The 21,882-nt window shown below is 50.5% G+C and overlaps 1 protein-coding gene across 6 annotated transcripts in view; it reads left to right on the top strand.

Annotated features, from left to right (window-relative positions):
* The first annotated feature begins 779 nt into the window (after positions 1-779).
* SLC27A1 (solute carrier family 27 member 1) overlaps positions 780-21,882 on the top strand; it is a 29,374-nt gene continuing 8,271 nt past the window's right edge. For 2 of the 6 annotated variants that reach the window (XM_047776641.1, XM_047776639.1), the window contains exons 1-6: positions 2,677-2,926; positions 12,569-12,963; positions 13,074-13,235; positions 13,333-13,402; positions 14,194-14,285; positions 14,360-14,469. In XM_047776641.1, the coding sequence (XP_047632597.1) occupies positions 2,760-2,926; positions 12,569-12,963; positions 13,074-13,235; positions 13,333-13,402; positions 14,194-14,285; positions 14,360-14,469 (996 nt within the window). In that variant the 5' untranslated portion in view covers positions 2,677-2,759. Of the gene's footprint in view, positions 982-2,676; positions 2,927-12,568; positions 12,964-13,073; positions 13,236-13,332; positions 13,403-14,193; positions 14,286-14,359; positions 14,470-21,882 lie in introns of those variants that run through there. The other 4 variants (XM_047776638.1, XM_047776640.1, XM_047776636.1 and 1 more) reach the window with 4 other exon arrangements.

Below are 21,882 nucleotides of genomic sequence, written 5' to 3'. Positions count from 1 at the left end.
CTGGTGTTGTGGCAGCTATGGCATGTGTTGCAGCTGTGGCTCAGATTCAACCCCTGGCCCGGGAACTTCCATATGCTTTGGGTGTGGCCATAAAATAAAACAAACAAACAAACAAAAAACCATTGGGTTTGTAGAGCCTTTTATTTTATTTTATTTTTTGTCTTATTAGGGCCGCACCCACGGCATATGGAGGTGTCAGATCCTTCAAACCACTGTACCAGGCTGAGGATTGATTCTGTGCCTCTGCAGTTACCCGAGCCCTGAAGTCAGATTCTTAACCCACCATGCCACAGTGGGAACTCCTCACATTTGTCTTTTTTTTTTTTTTTTGATTGTGCATAGAACCCGAGCCACAGCAGTGACAGTGCCAAATTCTTAAGCACTAGGCCACCAGGGAACCCCTCTGCCCACATTTGTGAACGAATGAATCTCAACTCCAGCTAGCAAGAAAAGGCCTTAGTGTCTTTACCTATAAAATAGGGTGATCACAATAGCACTACCTGGCAGGATAAGAGTGCAGCTGGGGTTACTGAGCATTGCTGACTTCACTGACACCTGGCTGAGAAAGTAGGGGGACCAGTGCCAGACCTCTCATCTGCCTCTTCATCCCCATTCCATCCACCCTAGGCAGCCTGAAGGGACTGATGGCAGCTTGGGGAAGAGGGGGGTGAGCGCTTGCCCAGTTCTGTCCTCCAAATGGTGCCGGAAGCAGGCCCTGGCTGCATCCCAAGGAGAATGCTGAGAAGGTCAGCCAAACAGGGCAGAAAACGAGCAAGGGTGGGGTGGGCAGGGGTGCAGAAGAGAGGGAGCTTGGAGAGAGGGATCCAAGGCAGAGGCCCACATGGGCACAACACAGAGCAGTCCCCAAGAGTCTGCACAAACAGAAGCCCGGAAGGTGTAGGGACCTCTGTCTTAGCCTCACTGTCCCAGCCTGCTTACTGCCTGAACTTCTGGGAGCTGGCGACAGAACAAAGACTGAAGGTCAGTAAGCAGCTCCAGGTCAGCCAGGGAATAAGGTGGTGGGTAGCCTGGCCAGCACGTGCCTTCGCCTGATCATGGGGAGGGCTTTAGGGTCTCTAGGTGAGCGTTTAGGACCCTAGGACTCTGTGGAAGGGTGGGGACCTAGTGTGTGGATTTTGTTCTCCTTGGGGTGCTGGGGTGATAACATTGAGACTTAATTGACAAGAGCTGGGAATATAGATTTGGAATTTAGCTGGGTTCTTGGAATATAGCTTTAAGAGTGAGATGGGGATTGGATCTTCTTGCCTAGGCTGTGGGTTCCAGATCCCTGGAATGTGGTCGTCCCCCCCCCCCCCCCCCCCGCGCGCGGGCTTTTCAGGGCTGCACTGGCGGCATATTGAGGTTCCCAGGCTAGGGGTCCAACTGGAGCTACAGCTTCCGGCCTACACCACAGCCCAACAACGCGGGATCTGAGCCGCCACAGCTCAAGGCAACGCGGGATCCTTAACCAGGGATCGAATCCGCAACTTCATGGTTCCTTGTCGGATTCGTTCCGCCGTGCCACAACAGGAACTCCGGGAAAGTGTGTTTAAAACCGAAGAGGCTTTGGGAATTGCATTTAGAACAAGAATCCAGTACAGGCAGGCCCTGAGTGTGAATTGGGCGTTTCTAGTCCGCAGGGGTAGGGATCCTGGTTGCCATTAGGGCTTGGGCCGGGGGCGCCTGGGAGCTATACCTCTCGGCTGAGGCACTCACGGGTTTCCTAAACTCCACGCAGGGAGTGATGGGGAGGTGGGGAAGGGAAGGCTGGTAGCTGGAGAAATTTAGTTGTCATGGAGACAGCGGCCGTCCTTGCGGGGGCGTTCTAGCCCCCAGGTCTTGTTGGCCGTCGTCTCTCTGGCCAACGGGCCCTCTCTATGGTCGTGGCCTCCGGAAGGGGGCGGGTCTCGGCAGAGGGGCTATAAGCCCGACAGGTCTGAAGAGAGCCTGCCCGGAGGGCAGGTGGGGCGGGGCCTAGGGTGCTAGGTGGGACGAAATGAGCCCGGGAAGGTGGTGACTGGTTCAAAGCTTGAGGGCGGGGCCGGTGCCAGTAGAACTTGGGCCCGGGAATGCCGGCTAGGCCCTAGTCTGGGGGCGGGGCTTCAGTTACAGGGGCGGGGCCTCATTCAGAGAGGGCGGGGCGTATGCTTGTGGGCGTGGTCATAGTTCCAACTTGGTTCTTGACGAGCGGGGCTCTGGAATGGGCTTGAGCTTGTGGGCGGGGCCAAATGAATAGTGGGGGTGGGTAGAGGTGGCACCTGGAGGAAAGCCAAGCACTCTGGGCTGGACAGGCTTGGGAATAGGAAAAAGGGGTGGATCCTGGGACCAAGAACAGAGGTTTAGTGTCGCATGGGGGCGGGACCTGGTCGAGTGACTAGGAATGGCCTGGGTCTGTGGTGGGGGCCAAGGTGGAGCCTAGGCTCGGGGGCCAAGTCGTTAGGGAGGAGCTTGGGTCCCAGAATAGTCGCTACGAAGAGGATTGGGGTGGGCCTGACAGTGACTGACGGGACGGAAGAGCTGTTTCTGGGGGAGTGGCCTTTGCTAATGATTGACAGAAAAGGCTGGGCTAGGCGTAAGGAGACGTGCCCAATTTGGGACGGGGCGGAGCCCTGGCCTGGGGGCGGGGTCTGTATGAGACAAGCCCATTCTCACGCATGGGGCGGGGCCTTACTCTAAATGAGAGAGGAGCTCGACCTGGGGGCGGAGTTGGGCTGGCCGTGGGGCGGGGCTCGGGCCTCAGAGCTCTCCGCCTCCCCAGGATGCGGACTCCAGGTGCGTGTTCGGCTTCTGTGGCGTCTCTGGTCCTGCTATGGTTGCTGGGGCTGCCGTGGACCTGGAGTACAGCGGCGGCGCTAGGCGTTTACGTAGGCGGCGGCGGCTGGCGTTTCTTGCGCATCGTCTGCAAAACCGCGAGGCGTGACCTCTTGTGAGTGCAGCGCGGGCCTGGTCCCTGGGCTTGGGCTGGGGGCGGGCTGGTTGTGGGCTGGTCGTAAGACGGACGCTGCAAGGGCGCAGTTGGGGACCCTCGGGGCTTGCGGCTGGGGGAGGTTTCGGAGATTGGGGGCGGGGTTTGGGTGAAGGTGGGGCTAGAGGCGGGGCTGGGGCCTGAAAAGAGTGGGTTGGGGGACTCTGAGGGCACCTGCAGGGGACAGCTTGGGGGTTTCTGGAGTGAGATGAGTAGGTTTCAGTGTCCTTGAGGCTGTCTGGGTGATCTCAGGGGTGCTGGAGGGCGACTTGAGGGTCTTTGGGCAGCGGGTAGGGCTTCCAGAAGGCTGAGGCTGATTGGGAGGCCGTGCGTGTTTGGGGTGGGGGTGGGGTCTCTATGGGGCTTTGGTGACTGTGGGAGGATTCTGGGGGCTCCTTAGAGACTCTGGTATGTCCCTAGGGGTTCTCAGGGGGACTTTTTCAGAGACGATGAAAGGGCTTCCTGAGACATATGTAAAGGGCTTTTAAGTCTTTGAAGGGTTGTTTGTCTCCTCAGGACCATTTACAGGTTTCTCTGTGGTCAGGTCGGGGTGCTCTTTGAGAATTTAAGGTCTGTGCGTGACTTTGGAGATTGTTCAGGGTCTGAGGAGAGATGGCTGTGTCTTCCAAGACTTGGTTTAGGGGTCTCTGGTGACTGGGAATCTCTGGGGAGGGGATTCTGGTGTTGTTTACAGGCATCTTTGGAAGGTCTCTGGGGGTATCTCTGAAGGGCTTGCTCAAAGAAGCTGTTGGAAGTGTTCCTGGGCTTTCTCACCAGAGCAGATCGCAGGAACAACCTCTATGTGGGAGTCCATGGGCACCTGCTCTGGGTCTGCCAGTCTTGGTGCCTGAGGGGAGGTGAGGGGATTAACCCATTGTACAGGTGAAGGAACTGAGGCTCTGTGCAGTGGTAGGGATGGTGAGAAGCTGGGGAAAATTCCACTCAAATTGACTTGTTCCGAACCTTCTAGAACCCACGTTTTCCTTTCCTGCCCCTGCTCTTGGTTTCCAACATGCAAGTTGGACTGTGCCCTTGTTCATACACCTTCCATGACCCCCTCCTCTGCAGTAGAAAAGACTCAGCCTCCAGCTGGGCATCTGAGGTCCTGCCAGCCTGTCCCCTGCCCACTTGTGACTCCCCACCTCTCCTTAGGTTCACCTGCCCCACCCCCATCAACTTGCCTTGTCAGGTTCCTCTGCCTGGAACAGAATGGCATTCCTTTTGCCTAGCGATGACTTATGATGTTGTCTCCCTCAGGGGACCCTTTGCTGAGTTTTCCTGCTCAGCTCCTTGTTGCCCTTAGAATCTAGACCACATGAGCTTTCCAACCGTGTCCCCAATTTCCTGTCCTTTCCTTTGTCACCCGTGGCTGCTTGTTGCCCTTAGAATCTAGACCACATGAGCTTTCCAACTGTGTCCCCAATTTCCTGTCCTTTCCTTTGTCACCTTTCCAGCTACACTGGCCTCCTTCTGTTCTTAAACATGTTCCTGTTTGTTCCAAACCCCAGGGCTTTTGCACTTGCTATTCTCTCTGCCATGGTCAGTCTTCTCCTGCTCTTCATTTTCATCATGCCATGGCTGGCTTAAATGTCAGACCCTCCCATCTCGTTGCTCTCTGGCAGAATGGCCAAGATGTATACAGTACTCCCTCTCTGTGAGGCACCATGCTAAATCATGACTTCTTCAAGCCCCCTCAACAACCTGGGAGGTGGGTGCTCTCTTGTCCCATCTTACAGATGAACAAACTGAGACACAGCATGATTTTGTCACTTGGCCAAGGTCACACAGCTGGCCAGTAGTGGGGACAGGATGTGAACCCAGGCAATGGGGCTCCACAGCTTAACTTGTCACCACTAGCAGCATTCCTCATATGTAGTTATTATTGTTGTTATTATTATTTGCTTTTTGGGGCCACACCTGCGGCATATGGAGGTTTCCAGGCTAGGGGTCCAATTGGAGCTGTAGCTGCCAGCCTATGTCACAGACACAGCAACACGGGATCTGAGCTGCATCTGTGACCTTCACCACAGCTCACAGCAACGCTGGGTCCTTAACCCACTGAGCAAGGCCAGGGATCGAACCCGCAACCTCATGGTTCCTAGTTGGATTCGTTTCCGCTGCGCCACAATGGGAACTCCTGTAATTATCTTATGTGTCTGCTTTCTTGCCTCTTAATTTTGGAGTTTCTTTCCTTCTCCCACTTAAATCGAGGGTCCTGTGGTGGGGGCGGCAGAGATGGAGCCCATGTTGATCTTTGTGTGGTCATGGCCTCCCATCACGGTGGCACTCAGCAGAAGTGCACGATATATTTTTTTCTTGGACTTGCCCAGGCCCCAGTTCTGCTCCAAGGGACAGGGGACATCTATGTCCAGCTCTGTTTCCCTTGGGACAGGGCAGGAGCCGAATCCACGCCAAGTCCCTGACATAGAGCTTGACACACTTTCTGTGTGATGCAGCTGCAAAGATGGCCCCACCTCCTTGTTGTTATACCCTTGTATGATCCCTTCCCTTTGAGTGTGTACTGGACCTAGTGACTTACTTTTTTTTTTTTTTGTCTTTTTGCCATTTCTAGGGCCGCTCCCGCGGTATATGGAGGTTCCCAAGCTAGGAGTCGAATCGGAGTTGTAGCTGCCGGCCACAGCCACAGCCACAGCAACTCAGGATCCAAGCCATGCCTGCAACCTGCACCACAGCTCATGGCAATGCTGGATCCTTAACCCACTGAGCAAGGGCAGGCATCGAACCTGCAACCTCATGGTTCCTAGTTGGAGTCATTAACCACTGAGCCATGATGGGAACTCCAGTGACTACTTCTAATGCATAGAATACAGCAAAAGTAATAGGATATTACTTGAGGTTAGGTAATAAAAAAGACTGTGGTTTCCATCTTGGGTGCTTTCTCTTGGGTCACTGCTTCTGGGGGAAGCTGACTGCCATGTGAAGCAGCTCTGTGGAGAGTCTCACATGAGTAAACTTGGAAGTGGTCTCTCTCCCAGTGAAACCTTGAGACGACCACAGCCCCAGTTGACACCTTGAACTGTAGCCTCACAAGAGACCCTGAGCTGTTTCTGGATTTGTGGATTCCTGACTCACAGAAACTGTGAGATAATAAATGTTTGCTGTTTCCAGGCAGTAATTTTTTTTTCGGTCTTTTTGTCTCTTAGGGCTGCACCCATGGCATATGTAGGTTCTCAGTCTAGGGGTCCAATCAGAGCTGTAGCTGCCGGCCTACACCACAGTCACAGCAACACTGGATCCGAGCGGCACCTGCAACCTGCACACGGCTCAAGGCAATGCCAGATCCTTAATCCACTAAGTGAGGCCAGGGATTGAACCCCCATCCTCATGGATGCTTGTTGGGTTTGCTAACTCCTGAGCCATGACGGGAACTCCTCCAGCCAGAAATTTTGTGGCTAATTTGTTACACAGCAATAGCTAACTAATGCAGCATGTATAATACCTGCCCCCCTCTGTACCAGGCTTTGTTCTAATGCTCTCACAGTACTATAAAGAAGGCATGCTTACTAATCCCATGTTATAGTCAGTGAACCAAAGCAGAGAGGGGGGAGGTCATTTGCCCAAGATTACACAGGCAGGGAGGGGCAGGGATGCAGAGTCTGTGTTTCTAACCACTGTGTTGTGCTGAGGTAATGGATGCCTTTTTTTTTTTTTTTTTTTGGTCTTTTTAGGGCTGTACCTGTGGCATATGGAAATTCCCAGGCTAGGGGTTGAATCGGAGCTGCAGCTGCCATTCTATACTACAGCCATAGCAATGCAGGATCCAGGCCACATCTGTGACCTATACCACAGCTCACGGATTGAACCCGTGTCCTCACGGATCCTAGTTGGGTTCATTACTGCCAAGCCACAACAGGAATTTCCAGGGCTGGCTGCATTTAGACACTAGGTTCAGAAATGCTTACGCTTTCTGCCCCAGTTCTTCCAACTTGTCCTCTATTTTTGTCATGAAATCTGATCACATTCATCCTTGTTTGTTCTCCCTGCCCTAATGCGCTGGAGCTCAGGGTGAAAACAGGAGGGGACAGAAGGAACAGAGGGACAAGAAAGGCCTCCGGAAGAGCCCAAAGGCGGACAGTGGTCTCTTTGTCCCCAGGGTGGGGGTGGCTTGTGCTGCTGCCAGGCATTTCCAGGCATGTGGCCGGAGCTGAGTGCAGAAGTCTACTGCCCACCTCTGTGGATCTACTTAAGAGAGGTTGGGTTCAAGGCCAGGAGGGACAGGCTGTGAAGGCTAAGTAACCTAAGCACTAGCAGCTGCAGCCTCAGAGTTTGCATTTCCTGTTGTATTATCTGTGGACAAGGAGCATCCTTATAGGGGCTGCTTCCTGTGGTTCCCACCCTTGCCGATGGCCCTCTTCCCATGGCTGTGACACTAGTACCCTTTCATGAGGTTATTGGGGTGCTCTATTGAATTCACCCACAGGAAGCTCTTAGAGGAGAGGTGGGCACACAGTGGGTGCTCATAAATGTTGGTGCTGATTGCCATCAGCTTGGTAGCTGGAGCCAGAGTGTCCAGCTATGGCCCTCACTCTACCCCTTGCTAGCCCATAGCACATTGCCTTCTGAATCTTAGTTCCTTCATTCATAAGATGAAGCATGCCCCTCCTTCAAGAAAGCACGAATTGGAGTTCCCGTCGTGGCACAGTGGTTAACGAATCCGACTAGGAACCAATGAAGTTGCGGATTCGATCCCTGCCCTTGCTCAGTGGGTTAAGGATCCAGCGTTGCCGTGAGCTGTGGTTTAGGTTGCAGATGAGGCTTGGATCCCGAGTTGCTGTGGCTCTGGCGTAGGCTGGCAGCTACAGCTCCGATTGGACCCCTAGCTTGGGAACCTCCACATGCCGCGGGAGCGGCCCAAGAAATGGCAAAAAGACAAAAAGACAAAAAATAAAAAGAAAAAAAAGAAAAAAAAGAAAAGCACGAATTGAGGAGTTCTTGTTGTGGCTCAGTGGGTTAAGAACCCACTGAGGTTGTGCTTTTGATCCCTAGCCTTGCTCAGTGGCTTAAGGATCTGGTGTTGCCACAAGCTGTGGCGTAAGCTGGCAGCTGCAGCTCTGGTTTGACCCCCGTCCTGGGAACTTCCATATGCCACAGGTGCAGCTCTAAAAAAAATAAAAAATCATGAATTGAGCACCTGCTGTATGCAGTGTGGGCCCTTGGCTTGCCACGTGGTACAAGGTGAATGTTTGATAAATGCTTTGAGGCAATCCTGAGGAGGAGCAGAGGGATCCTGCCAGTGAGCCTGCTTCTGGGTTGTTCTGTTTTCTACTTCCTGTGTGACCTTGAGTGTGTTAATTCACCTCTCTAAGCTCCCAACTGACCATCAGACATATGGATCTTAGAACTCTACTTTGGAGGGTCTTTCCTCTCATCTGAGTCTGTTGGACTTCACCTCCATGTCTCTAAATGGCTTATGAGACAATATTTGCACTTTTTCACTTTGAGATTTGATCTGTCATCTCCCTTCATGGAATATGAAGATGTGATGTCCATTTATCCCCTGTCCTCACTCTTCCTGTCCCTGTGTATATTGTACACATACCCACTCCCATACATACACAGACACATAGATCTTTCTATCCCTTCATTGTCCCAAAATTATTACAGTTGATTCTCATTATCTCTGGTAGTTTTATTCTACCAAGTTGCTGCAAACATTAAGTTAGCAAATATTGAACCATTGTTCCTAGGGAAGATACAGGATTAGGTTCCTGCAAGCCTCTCTGATCAGAACATTTTCATCAACCAATCAATACATAATCTTGTTTTCTGTGTGCTCTGTTTAAAGATACCTCATTTAATATATATTGTTGATTCATTACTGTTGAACTGACTGCCAGCAACATTATAACTCATGTCTGAACAAAACTTACCTAATACGTGTATCTTCTCTATAAGGTGCATCACAGCCTTCTTGTGCTTAGGAACATTAGACAGCATTTTGGTATTATGCCTAGGGCCCATTTTAAACAGCGAAATCACCAACAAAAAGCCCCAAATACTGAAAATGTGGCGTTAAATAGACTGCCAAAAGGATGCTTGTTTATGATAATAACTGAACGACTTTATGTATTTTCTCTGGAGTTATTGGTTGCTTTTGTATTTATTAGTCTTCTATGTGTTTATCTCTACTTCAAGCCCAAACTCCACATTTGTTTTTCTTCTCTCATATTTATGGCATCAGATGGACTTTCACTTTCACCTTTTTGGAGAAGTCTTTCTTCTAGCCTCCAGTCTGTCCAGGCTGGGCGAGTTGCCCACTTCACCCGGTATTCAGCCCTCACCTCAGGCTTGCACATTGCCATCTTCCTGAGGTTTAGCATTACTTCTGTCCTGGGTTAGATACTTTGTTTCCTGGGTAGTCCTTCCTCTTTCTTGGTTTACTCCTAATTTGTTGGAGCATATCCTTTTAGGTTTGGGAGAAATCATGCATGAATTTAATTTTTTGAGCTCCTCCATGTATGAATATATCTTTATTTTCACCCTTACACCTGACTGATGGTCTGAGTATTGACTTCTAGGTTAGATATTATTTTCCTTCAAAATTGAAGGTGTTTCTTATTTTCTTCTCACATCATGGGTATTGTTGAGAAGTCTAAAACTTGGATTCTTGATGCTTTGTAGTGATCTTTATTGTTCTTTCTAGAAGCTTCTGGGATCTTTTCAAGATGGTGTGCTATTTCCATCCATTGTGTGATCTGTTGGTGGGCTTTAGGTCAAGGAAGTTTTCTTGAATGGTATCATTGGTGATTTCCTCACCTTTATTTCCTTTGTTCTGCTTGGAATTCCTGTTATTGTGTGCCTGGAACACTGTCTGGCTTGATAACTATTTTGTTTGTTTATTTTTATTTGGCTTGATATCTATTGAGTGAATATGATGATAGACCTTCTGGGTCACCATCTTGTCTCTGTTCCGCCATGTCTGGGGCCTCACCTGGAAGACTTAAAATCTGGGGCTAGGGGTTCCCTGGTGGTTCAGTAGGTTAAGGATCTGGCATTGTCACTGTGGTGGCTCAGGTTGCTGCTGTAGTGCAGGTTCGATCCCTGGCCCAGGACCTTCTGCGTGCAGTGGGTGAGGCCAAAAAAAAAAAAAAAAATATATATATATATATATATATATATATATATATATATTTGGGGGGGGTTAGAATTACCTGAAGTCTTGTGCATACACATATGTTGCTGGCACAACCATACATGGCTTTTCCACTTGGTCTGGGCTTCCTTATAGCTCAGTGCTGGGAAGGTATTTGATTAAAAAAGCATAGACTTGGAGAATAGACATGTGGTTGCCCAGGGGGAGAGGGAGGGAGTGGGAGGATCGGGAGCTTGGGGTTAACGGATGCAAAGTATTGCTCTTGGAATGGATTTACAATGAGATCCTGCTGTGTAGCATTGAGAACTATGTCTAGATACTTACATCATAACACAACAATGGGAGGAAAAAATGTGTATACATGTATGTGTAACTTGGTCCCCATGCTGTACAGCAGAAAAAATAAATTAAATAAAATAAAGAAAAAGCAATGGGGGAGTTCCCTGGTGGTGCAGAGGGTTAAAGATCTGGCATTGTCACTGCTGTGGCTTGTTTTGCAGCTGCAGCACAGGTTTGACCCCTGGTCCCGGAACTTCCCTGGGACTTTTGCTGTGGGTGTGGCAAAAAAAAAAAAAAAGGAAGAAAAAGGAAAAAGAAAAAACAGTGGGAGCCTTTGGGTAATAAACCCATGTGACCATCCCCCAGTCTCCATGATCTTCATAAGCTTGTTTCCTCATCTCCACCCACTTCCTCCTCTGTCTAAATCTCAGTGGCATATCTTTTTATCTGTTAGTTTTCCAGAGTTTATCTCTAGAAGGCAAGGATTTGCTTTTTTAAACTGTGCCACAGATGAGCTTTGTGAGTTTCATTCATGCATATAAGAATTTGTTGTAGTAAAATGCATGTAAGATTTACCATCGAGTACATTCACAGTGTGGTGCAACCATCAGCTCTATCCAGAAAAAGGCCCTCACCCCAAAAGGAAACGCTGTTCCTATTAGCAGTCACTTCCCATTCCCCCACCCCCAGCCCCGAGCAACCACTAATCTGCTCTGTCTTCAAGGGTGATTTTTGAGGTGTAATTTATATATGATAAAATGGACCTGTTCTAAGTGTACAGTTGGGATTTGGGGTACCACATGCAGGTAACCACCGCCATCAAGATATGGAACAGGAGTTCCCATTGTGGCTCAGTGGAAATGAGTCTGACTAGCATCCATGAGGACGAGGGTTCGATCCCTGGCCTTGTTTAGTGGGTTAAGGATCCGGAGTTGCTGTGAGCTGTGGTGTAGGTCACAGACACGGCTTGGACCCTGTGTTGCTATCTATGGCTGTGGTGGAGGCTGGCAGCTACAACTCCTACTCGACCCCTAGCCTAGGAACTTCCATATGTCATGGGTGTGGCCCTAAAAAGACAAAAAAAAAAAAAAGATATAAAATATTTTTATCTGTCTGCAGTGGACATGTTGAGTCCAGGGGTGTAGAAGCTATTGCAGAGAATCAAGGAAGCACAGAGGAAGCAGCGAGGGTGCAGAGGATGGATTTGATAACCAATTTGATGCCAGAGCTGGTGGGACACAGTGCCAGATGCTGGTGCCAGATGAAGCCTAAAGAGGGGGTGGAGTCAGGACCACTTATATTGGCAGAGCAAGCTGCTGTAACAGACAGGCCCCTACTTGTCATTGGCTTAATCCAGCACAAGGTTACTAACCTCTCAGAGCCAGGGGCTCTGGGTGGCAGGGTAAGAAGCCAAAGAAAGCCAGGAGAACACTTGTTTCTTGAGCTTGTACACTGAGAAATTCTGGATTTCTTAGTTCTGTGATCGAAAGCGATTTGTTTGCTTAAAACCACACAAGTTCATTTCTCAATCATCTGAAAGCATGGCATCCGTGACGGCTGCTCATCTCCACAGGGTCATTCAGGAACCTGGCTCCTTTTACTAGGCTTCTACTTTCCCCTGGCTCCCCTGGTCCCCTTAGAGCTACTAGCTGAGGGGGATGAGGGAACAAGTCATCTGCCATCAGGGCCTCTTGCTAGCCTGTCCCCTGGCCCTGCCTGGGGCAGAGGCAGCTCCTCCCCCGGGTGCCTAGTGCTGCCGAGTAACTTGGGAGTGGGACAGCCACCCAGCTCACGGATGGACCCCACAGCCTGGTTGTGGAGTGGAGCATGAGGCATCCAGGCTGGAGCCAGTGGCAGGTCCACACGGGGTGCTGGGGACATCCCAGGGCGGAGAAATGAAGGACTGGGCCCTGGCTCCTTCAGGGTCACTGAGCAAGCTGGGGTAAAGGAGGTTGGGGTGACTCAATTACATGGCATGGTCTGGCCAGCTCTGAGAACCTGCCTATTTCCGGGCTGGTTGGTAAATGGCCCTTTGTCCTTAGTCCCCTAGAGCTCAGCAACCCAAGGGTCTTCAGGGAACCCTCGCCACTCTGGGAGGTAGGGGGACCTTTCCCTCTGCTTTCTCCACGTGGGGATGCTGAGGCTCCAGGAGGTCTCCCAGAAGCCGGGCTGGATGTCCAGTGACACCGACCCCTCATCCCCTCTCCCAGCGGCCTCTCCGTGTTGATCCGTGTGCGCCTAGAACTGCGGCGGCACCAGCGCGCCCGCCACACCATCCCGCAGATCTTCCAAGCGGTGGCACGGCAGCAGCCTGAGCACCTGGCGCTGGTGGACGCTGGCAGCGGCACATGCTGGACCTTCGCACAGCTGGATGCCTACTCCAATGCTGTGGCCAACCTCTTCCGCCAGCTGGGCTTTGTGCCGGGTGACGTGGTGGCTATCTTCCTGGAGGGCCGGCCCGAGTTTGTGGGGCTGTGGCTGGGCCTGGCCAAGGCGGGCATGGAGGCCGCTCTGCTCAATATTAACCTGCGGCGGGAGCCCCTGACCTTCTGCCTGGGCACCTCGGGCGCCAAGGCCCTGGTCTTCGGAGGGGAGCTGGCAGTGGGTGAGGCTGGGGGCGGGCATCTTCTTGGTGGGTGCAGGGAGACGGTGCCCCCCCAGGCCATGGGAAGGGACCTGTCCATCCTTGACTGTGGCATATGTTTCGGGCTGCAGCGGTGGCCGAGGTGAGCGGACAGCTGGGCAAGAGCCTGGTCAAGTTCTGTTCTGGAGACTTGAGGCCCGAGGGCCTCTTGCCGGACACCCAGCTCCTGGATCCGCTACTGAAGGAGACCTCCACAGCCCCCCTGGCACAGCCCCCTGGCAAGGGCATGGATGGTGAGCTGGTGTGGGGGATCCCTCTGCTGAATCCCACCCTGTCCCCTCGTCCCACCCACCCCAGCCTCTGGTCCCAACACCTGACTCTCTCTCTCAGATCGACTCTTCTACATCTACACGTCAGGGACCACGGGGCTGCCCAAGGCTGCCATCGTCGTGCACAGCAGGTGCGGGGCCCGTGGGTGTTGTCCCCAGTGCGGGAGAAGGACTACAGATCATCTGTCCCACCTGATCACCACCCCGCCTCCGGCTCCTGTTGGGGTCTTGTGGGCATCTTGATCCCAACCCAGTAAAACCCACAGCCCACCTCAGGACACAGTGCTGCCCTCTGCCCCTCCTCGACCCCCTCCTGCCCCCCCCCCCAACTTCTGCCCCAATAGCCCTCCTCTCCTCAGTGGCCATAGGAGGGTTTAAAATCCTAAATCAAGCCTCCCCTGTGCCAGACCTCCCAATACCCACCTTGGCCCTGATAATAAAAGCCACATCTGCGTTGCCTGGCCCCTGCCACTTCTCTGATGTCATTTTCTTCCTCTCTACCTCTTACTCCCTCCCTCCTCCGGCCCTCCCACTTTCTAAAACTGGCCAGACCCCTTCTGATCTCAGGACCTTTGCATGTGCTCTGCCCTCCACCTGGGTGCCCTTCCCTAGTGTGCCCCACAGCTCCCTCTTGCCCGGTCTTGGCTTGTGGGTCACCTCCCCAAAAAGGCTACCCCAACCTCCCTGGCTGTGTCCCTTTCAGTTTCTCTCTGTCCCTTTGCCTTATTATATCCCTCATGGCACCTAGCACCATTTTCTTTTTTTGTTGCATGTCCCTCTGCGGCCAGCCTTTAAGGCCCCTCTGAGCTGGACTGGCTCAGCTTCTCTCCTTGCTGTGTCCCTAGTTCCCAGCACGTACCCGCCCCTTCCATGCTTTTTTCAGGGAGATGGGTCCCAGCCCCTGCACCCCTTGCCCCCACAGGTACTACCGCATCGCGGCATTCGGCCACCACTCCTACCGCATGCAGGCAACAGACGTGATCTATGACTGCCTGCCCCTGTATCACTCGGCAGGTACCAAGGGGCAGCTCGGGTGGGGGAGGGGGCGGGGCCCTGGGGACCCCCCTCATCGAGTCCACTCTCTGCAGGGAACATCGTGGGCGTGGGTCAGTGTCTCATCTACGGGCTGACGGTGGTCCTCCGCAAGAAGTTTTCAGCCAGCCGCTTCTGGGAGGACTGTGTCAAGTACAACTGCACGGTCAGACCCCGCCCCCTCTCGCCCCTCCTGTGCTCCGCCCACCCGCCCACCCCTGTGGCTCTGAAAGGCTGCCTTCCAGGGACGTGGTGGGGCTGGACGGACGAATCAGTGCCTCAGGCTCTGTGTCTAGCCCGAGGCTAAACTCACTGGATCCTTAGTTATTTGGGAGCGGCAAAGGCGTCATACCCATTTTGCAGGTGGGGAAACTGAGGCTTCTGATGCAGCTGGGATGGGACACAGATTGCCTGAGCTCCTAGAGGCGCTGCCTTCTTTATGCTCTGTGCTGGGAAGGTCTTCCCTGCTGGTGGTGGCAGGGGGTTGGGTGCCGTCACCACCCTGGACTGGTTAAGGCCACAAGACCCGGGGCATCACACTGGGGTAAACATGAGGCAGAGGTGGAGGGCATCCACTGCCCTGCAGAACAGGTAAAAGTTGAGACAAGTCCCTTCCTCTCCTCTCCACAGTGAGAGGACCCGAGGCTGAGAGTTTCAATGCTGTGATGGGGCTGGAAATAGAGGTGCTAGAACCTCCCTTCAGGACAGAGAAGGAGTGAGGAAGGGAGAAGAGGGAGTGTGTTCAGGGTCTGGCACATGGGCAGATGCTGACCCCACCTTGTGCGGGTGGGGTCTGGAGAGGTTCAGCCACTTGCCTGGATCACACAGGTGGGCACGGTGGGGGCTCTGGGCTGGGTTGGGCATCCTGAAGGAGCCTTCAGCATGATGACTGAGGATTTTATGTTCTGCTTGGGGGGAGGGGTCTTTGAGAAACTTGCTAATTTGAATTTTGAAATATAAAACAGTCCATTTTATTAACTTCATTATTGAGAGTTGCAAATACACATAAATGTGGACAGAAGAGTTTAGGGGGTTCCCAGGTACCTGTCACTTGACTCCAGAGGTCATCAAATACCCTGTCCTGTCCGCCCCCCACCCCACATCCCTCCTTCTGTGTTGTGAAGCAGCCCCAGGCAGCAGTGTGTTTCGTGCATATAGTAAAACCTCTGAAAGATAAGGACTGTTTTGTTTGTTTGTTTTTTGTCTCTTTAGGGCTGCCCCTGCAGCTTATGGAGGTTCCCAGGCTAGGGGTTGAATTGGAGCTGTATTTGCTGGCCTACCCCACAGCCACAGCAACGCCAGACCCAAGCCGTGTCTGCAACCTACACTGCATCTCGTGGCAATGCTGGATCCTTAACCCACCGAGCGAGGCCAGGGATTGAACCCACATCCTCATGGATATTAGTTAGGTTCGTTACTGCTGAGCCCAAATGGGAAATCCGACGACTTTTTTTTTGAATTGAGGTGAAAATTCACATAAGATTAGCCATTTTATTATTTATTTATTTAGTCTTTTTGCCTTTTCTAGGGCCACTCCCACGGCATATGGAGGTTCCCAGGCTAGGGGTCGAATCGGAGCTGTGGCCACCGGCCTCCACCAGAGCCACAGCAACACAGGATCCGAGCCGCGTCTTCGACCTACACCACAGCTCACGGCAATGCCGGATCCTTAACCCACTGAGCAAGGGCAGGGATTGAACCAGCAACCTCATGGTTCCTAGTCAGATTTGTTAACCACTGCACCATGACGGGAACTCCAGATTAGCCATTTTAAAAGGGACAGTTCAGTGGCAATTAGTACAGTCATAGGGTTGTGCAACCATCACCTCTGTCTACTTCCAGAACATTGCCATCACCCTAAAAGGAAACCCTGCCCCCATTGGCAGTCACTCCCCACGCTCCCTCCCTGAGCTCCTGGCAACCACAAATTGACTTTCTGTCTCTATGGATTTGTCTGTTTTGGACATTTCTTGTAAATGGGATCTCTGTGTGGTTTTTTTTGTGTCTGATGAGGACTGTTTTTAAAACAAAAGATTTGAAAGCTGGGTCTCAAAGAGATGTTTGAACATGCCTGTTCATAGCAGATTATTCACCCTAGATAAAACATGCAAGCAACCCAAGTGTCCATCTCCATACAATGGAATATCATTCAGCCTTGAAAAAGGAAGGAAATTCTGGGAGTTCCCGTCATGGTGCAGTGGTTGACGAATCCGACTGGGAACCATGAGGTTGCGGGTTCGGTCCCTGCCCTTGCTCAGTGGATTGACGATCGGGTGTTCCCGTGAGCTGTGGTGTAGGTTGCAGACGCGGCTCGGATCCTGAGTTGCTGTGGCTCTGGCGTAGGCCAGTGGCTACAGCTCCGATTCGACCCCTAGCCTGGGAACCTCCATATGCCATGCGTGTGGCCCTAAAAAGCAAAAAGCAAAAATAAAGAGACAAATACGGCATGATTCCACTTGTATTAAGTACTTAGAGTAGCTAAAGTCATAGACAGAAAGTAGGATGGTGGTTGCCAGGAGGTGGGGAAGGGGAGAAAATGGAGTTGGTGTTTACCATGTATAGAGTTTCAGATTATTATTATTATTATTATTTTTTGGTCTTTTTGCTATTTTCTTGGGCCGCTCCTGTGGCATATGGCTAAAAATATGGTAAATTTTATGTTATGTGTATTTTTTTTTTTTTGTATTTTTGTTCTTTTAGGCCGCACCTGTGGCATACGGAGGTTCCCAGGCCAGGGGTCTAATCGGAGCTGCAGCTGCCGGCCTACACCACAGCCACAGCAACGTGGGATCTGAACCGAGTCTGCGACCTACATCACAGCTCACGGCAATGCCAGATCTTTAACTCACTGAGTGAGGCCAGGGATTGAACCCACATCCTCATGGATACTAGTTGGGTTCTTAACCTGCTGAGCCGTAATAGGAACTCCTAAAACATCAGTTTTAAGATAAGACCCACACGTTGCAACTGGTTTATGTTTCTTATAAGAATCCTTTCATCTGTAGGTGCCCCTGGTCTCTCCCTTATTCCTCCCCACCTCTTCTAATTTATTTATTGAAGAAATGGAGTTTGCCTGTAGTGTTTTCCCAGTGTGGGTATTGCTGAGAGGTCCCTTGGTATGCTCTTCCCTCCCTACCTAGTACTTCCTGTACCTGTTTCTTTTCTTTTTTTCTTTTTTTTTTTTTTTTTTTTAGCCTCTAAAAAAAAAAAAAAATTAGGGAATTCCTCATGTGGTGCAGCAGAAACAAATCCAACTAGGAACCCTGAGGTTTCAGGTTCAATCCCTGGCTTCGCTCAGTGGGTTAAGGATCCGGTGTTGCCATGAGCTGTGGTGTAGGTTGCAGACACAGCCTGGATCCCACATTAATGTGGCTGTGGTGTAGGCTGGCAGCTACAGCTCTGATTAGATCCCTAGCCTGGGAACCTCCATGTGCCTGCTTCGGGAGTGGCCCTAAAAGGACAAAAAAAAAAAAAAATCGGAGTTCCCGTTGTGGTTCAGCAGGTTAAGAACCCAGCATAGTGTCCTTGAAGATGCAAGATCAACCCCTGTGGGTCAAGGATTTGGCGTTGCTGCAAGCTGCAATGTAGATCGCAGATGCAGCTGGGATCTGGCATTGCTATGGCTGTGTTGTAGGCCAGCACCTGCAACTCTGATTTGACCCCTAGCCTGGGAACCTTCATATGCCGCAGGTGCAGCCCTAAAAAGAAAAACAAATTAAAATTTAAAAAATTAAGGTATAGTTAATTTACAGTGTTGTGTTAGTTGCAGGTGTACACCAAAGTGGTCCAGTTACACATACATATCTAAATCTGTATATTCTTTTTCAGATTCTTTTCCATTATAGGTTATTACAAGATATCATTCCCTGTGCTATACAGTAGGTCCTTTTTTTTTTTTTTTTTTTTTTTTTTGCTTTTTAGGGCCACACCTGAAGCACTTTAAAGTTCCCAGGCTAAGGGTCGAATCAGAGCTATAGCTCCTGGTCTCCAGTACAGCCACAGCAACGTAGGATCCGAGCTGAGTCTGTAACCTACACCACAGCTCACAACAATGCCAGATCCTTAACCCAATGCCAGAGCGAGGCAGGGATCGAACCCACATCTTCATGAATTCTAGTCAGGTTTTTCACCACTGAACCACGATGGGAACTCCAGTCCTTGTTGTTTTCTTTCTTCCTTCCTTCCTTTCTCCCTCCCTTCCTTCCTTCCTTTCTTTCTTTGTTTTTTTTTTTTTTTGCTTTTGAAGGTCACACCTGATGCATATGGAGGTTCCCAGGCTAGGGGTCTAACTGGAGCTACAGCTGCCGGCCGACACCACAGCCACAGCAACACAGGATCCAAGCTGTGTCTGCAACCTATGCCACAGCTCACGGTAACTCCAGATCCTTAACCCACTCAGCAAGGCCAGGGATCGAACCCACATCCCCAAAGATCCTAGTCGGGTTTGTTACTGCTGAGCCACAACAGTCCTTGTTTATTTTATGTATAGTAGTGTGTATATTGTTAATCCCAAACTCCTAAATTATCTCCTCTCCCAACCCCCACTATCCCCTTTGGTAACTATAAGTTTGTTTTCTATGTCTGTGAGTGTATTTCTGTTTTGTAATATGTTCATGTTTTTTTAGATTCTACATATAAGTGATACCATGTGTTGTCTTTTTCTGTCTGGCTTATTTCACTTAGCATAATCTTTAGGTCCATCCTAGTTGTTGGAAAAGGCATTATTTCATTCTTTTTTATGGCTGAGTAGTATTCCACTGTGTATATAGACCACATCTTCTTTATTGATTCCTCTATTGATGGACATTTAGGTTGCTTTCACATCTTGGCTATTGTAAATAGTGCTGCTACGAACATTGGGGTGTATGTATCTTTTTGAATTAGAGTATTCTCTGGATATATGCCCACGAGTGGGATCATAGGATCATATGGTAACTCCATTTTAATTTTTTTTTTTGGGGGGGGGGGGTTGGGCAGCAACCACAGCATGCAGAATTTCCTGGGCCAGGGATTGAACCCACGCCACTGCAGTGACTGAGCCACAGCATTGACAGTGCTGGATCCTCAACCAGCTAGGGCACAGGAACTCCTCTATTTTTTGAAGGGACCTTTATACTGTTCTCCATAGCAGAAGCACAGCATTCCTCAACCACAGCACTGTGGGTATTTGGAGCCGGATCTTTCTCCTTGGTGGGGGCTGTCCTATGCACTCTCAGATATTTAACAGCATTTCTGCCCTAAAATCAGTGGATACCACTTGTACCCCACACTTGCAACTGTGACAATTAAAAATGTGTCTAGGGCATTCCCATTGTGGCTCAGTGGTAATGAAGCTGACTAGTATCCATCCTTGGCCCCCTCAGTGGGTTGTGGACCTGGCGTTACCATGAGCTGTGGTGTAGCTTGCAGATGTGGCTCAGATCTGGCATTGCTGTAGCTGTGGTGTAGGCTGGCAACTACAGCTCCAATTTGACCTAGGAACTTCCATATGCTGCGGATGTGCCCCTAAAAAGAGAGACCAAAAAAAAAAAAAAATCTGTCTAGACTTTGTCAAGTGTCTTGACTTTGATTGAGAACCATTGCTCTAGATATTCACTTGCTTCAAGTTCTGCTTTTTTGGGCAAGAGTTCCTTGTGGGCGGTTTCACATCCTCCGCAGAGAGGTCTCTGGTGTCTGGCGGCCCCTCTCTTTGCCCTTGATGTGCTGCGTTGCATCAGGTTTCATTCACTGTCTCAGGGCTCCCCACAGTTCATTCCGTTTCCTTGAAGGGGGATTTCTATCACCAAGAAAGGGTGCTGAGGGGCTCTTTTAAGGAGTAGAGGGTGGAATTCTCAAAGGTCAAGTTTAATAACAGGATCAAAATAAAAAATATAAAAATTGTGATCTATTATTTTTGACAATTTTATGTATATATTTGAGATAATTTGATATTAATTAATTTTATGAGTCTCATATTTTGGGAGTTCCTGTCATGGCTCAGTGATTAACGAATCTCACTAGCATCCATGAGGACACGGGTTCAATCCCTGGCCTCACTCAGTGGGTTAAGGATCCAGTGTTGCCATGAGCTGTGGTGTGGGTCGAGGATGCGGCTCGGATCCTGCGTAGCTGTGGCTGTGGTGTAGGCCAGCGGCTACAGCTCTGATTGGACCCCTAGCCTGGAAACCTCCATATGCCGCAGGTGCAGCCCTAAAAAAGCCAAAAAAAAAAAGTTTCCTGTTTTTAATTGCTGTATAACCTTGAATGTTGTTGGAGGCAAAACCAAGTTACTCATGTATTATTCTAAAACTCCCTGTATTTTTTATTTTCTACATTAAGAAAAATATAGCTCACTTTAAAGCAGGATAATTGTATATGCTAGGCTAGTTTAATGTGGAAGTTAAAGAAAAGTCTCACTTCACAATTACTTTGTGGTGCCTTTAGTTCACAACTTTATTCGTGTTATAATAAATTACTGTTATTGGGGAAAAAGAAAGGATCAAGTTTAATAAAGATGCTGAGAAGACTGAGAGCACGCATTTGGGTTCAGAAATCCCATGGCTGTAGAACGGGGGAAGCTTCTTGGCTGTTTTTTCTTGTTGTTTTTGTCTTTTTGCCTTTTCTAGGGCCGCTCCCGCAGCACATGGAGGTTCCCAGGCTAGGGGTCCAATTGGAGCTGTAGCCACCGGCCTACGCCAGAGCCACAGCAACGTGGGATCTGAGCCGGGTCTGCAACCTACACCATAGGTCACGGCAATGCCGGATCCTTAACCCATCGAGCAAGGCCAGGGATTGAACCCGCAACCTCATGGTTCCTAGTCGGATTCGTTAACCACTGCGCCACGATGGGAACTCCGCTTCTTGGCTGTTTATCTGCAGCAGTAGGCACTGGCCCAGGTCAGCTGCCTTGCTGTCCTTGTGGGAGGCAGCAGGCTATAATATAGAGCTCTGCTCTCTGAGCTCCATAAAGCAGGTAGATGGGCAGCCGATAGGCAAGTAGCCATCATTGTCCACGGAGCCTGAGTGTGCACACCTTGACTCCCCATACCCACTTGGGTGTGCACATTCGATGCATGAGGTCACCCTGACTTGGGAGTGGTAGCAGGAGTCCCAGGTTGACACCTCACTCCCAGCTTCTGGCCCCTGCATGCTGGAGGTCACGGCATGGGGCATCTGTTGCCTGCCCTTCAGCCCTGAGTCTGTCTAAGGGTCCAGGCTGAGTAAAGATCATCTGTTTGGCTCTCAGTATATAGATGTGGCCTTAGAGCCACAGGGACATCATTATCACCCTCAGCTGCCTCAGTTGTGGCTGATTGTCCCTTCCCCAACCTAATTTCTGAAGGGGACAGTTGTGAACTGCTCAGAGTGTGGCTGGGACTACCTCTGATGATCTGGAGGGCAGCTCTGTGTTTAGGCAGGACTGAGTCAGTTGACAGATAAAACCAAAACCCAGCCCTAACTTAAACTCTGGCTTTCTTGAGGAAAGGTATTTATTAGCTTATGGAACTTAGGAAGCCAAATGGCGGACAGCCTTCAGGCACAGCTTGATCAAGGAGGACCTCGTTCTCGCTCTCTCTCTCTTCATTTCTTGTTCACTTTC

This window comes from Phacochoerus africanus, chromosome 4, assembly GCF_016906955.1.
Source record: "Phacochoerus africanus isolate WHEZ1 chromosome 4, ROS_Pafr_v1, whole genome shotgun sequence".
Lineage (NCBI taxonomy): Eukaryota > Metazoa > Chordata > Mammalia > Artiodactyla > Suidae > Phacochoerus > Phacochoerus africanus.
The sequence above is the reverse complement of the archived record's forward strand: the minus strand, read 5'-3'. Positions and strand labels throughout refer to the sequence as shown.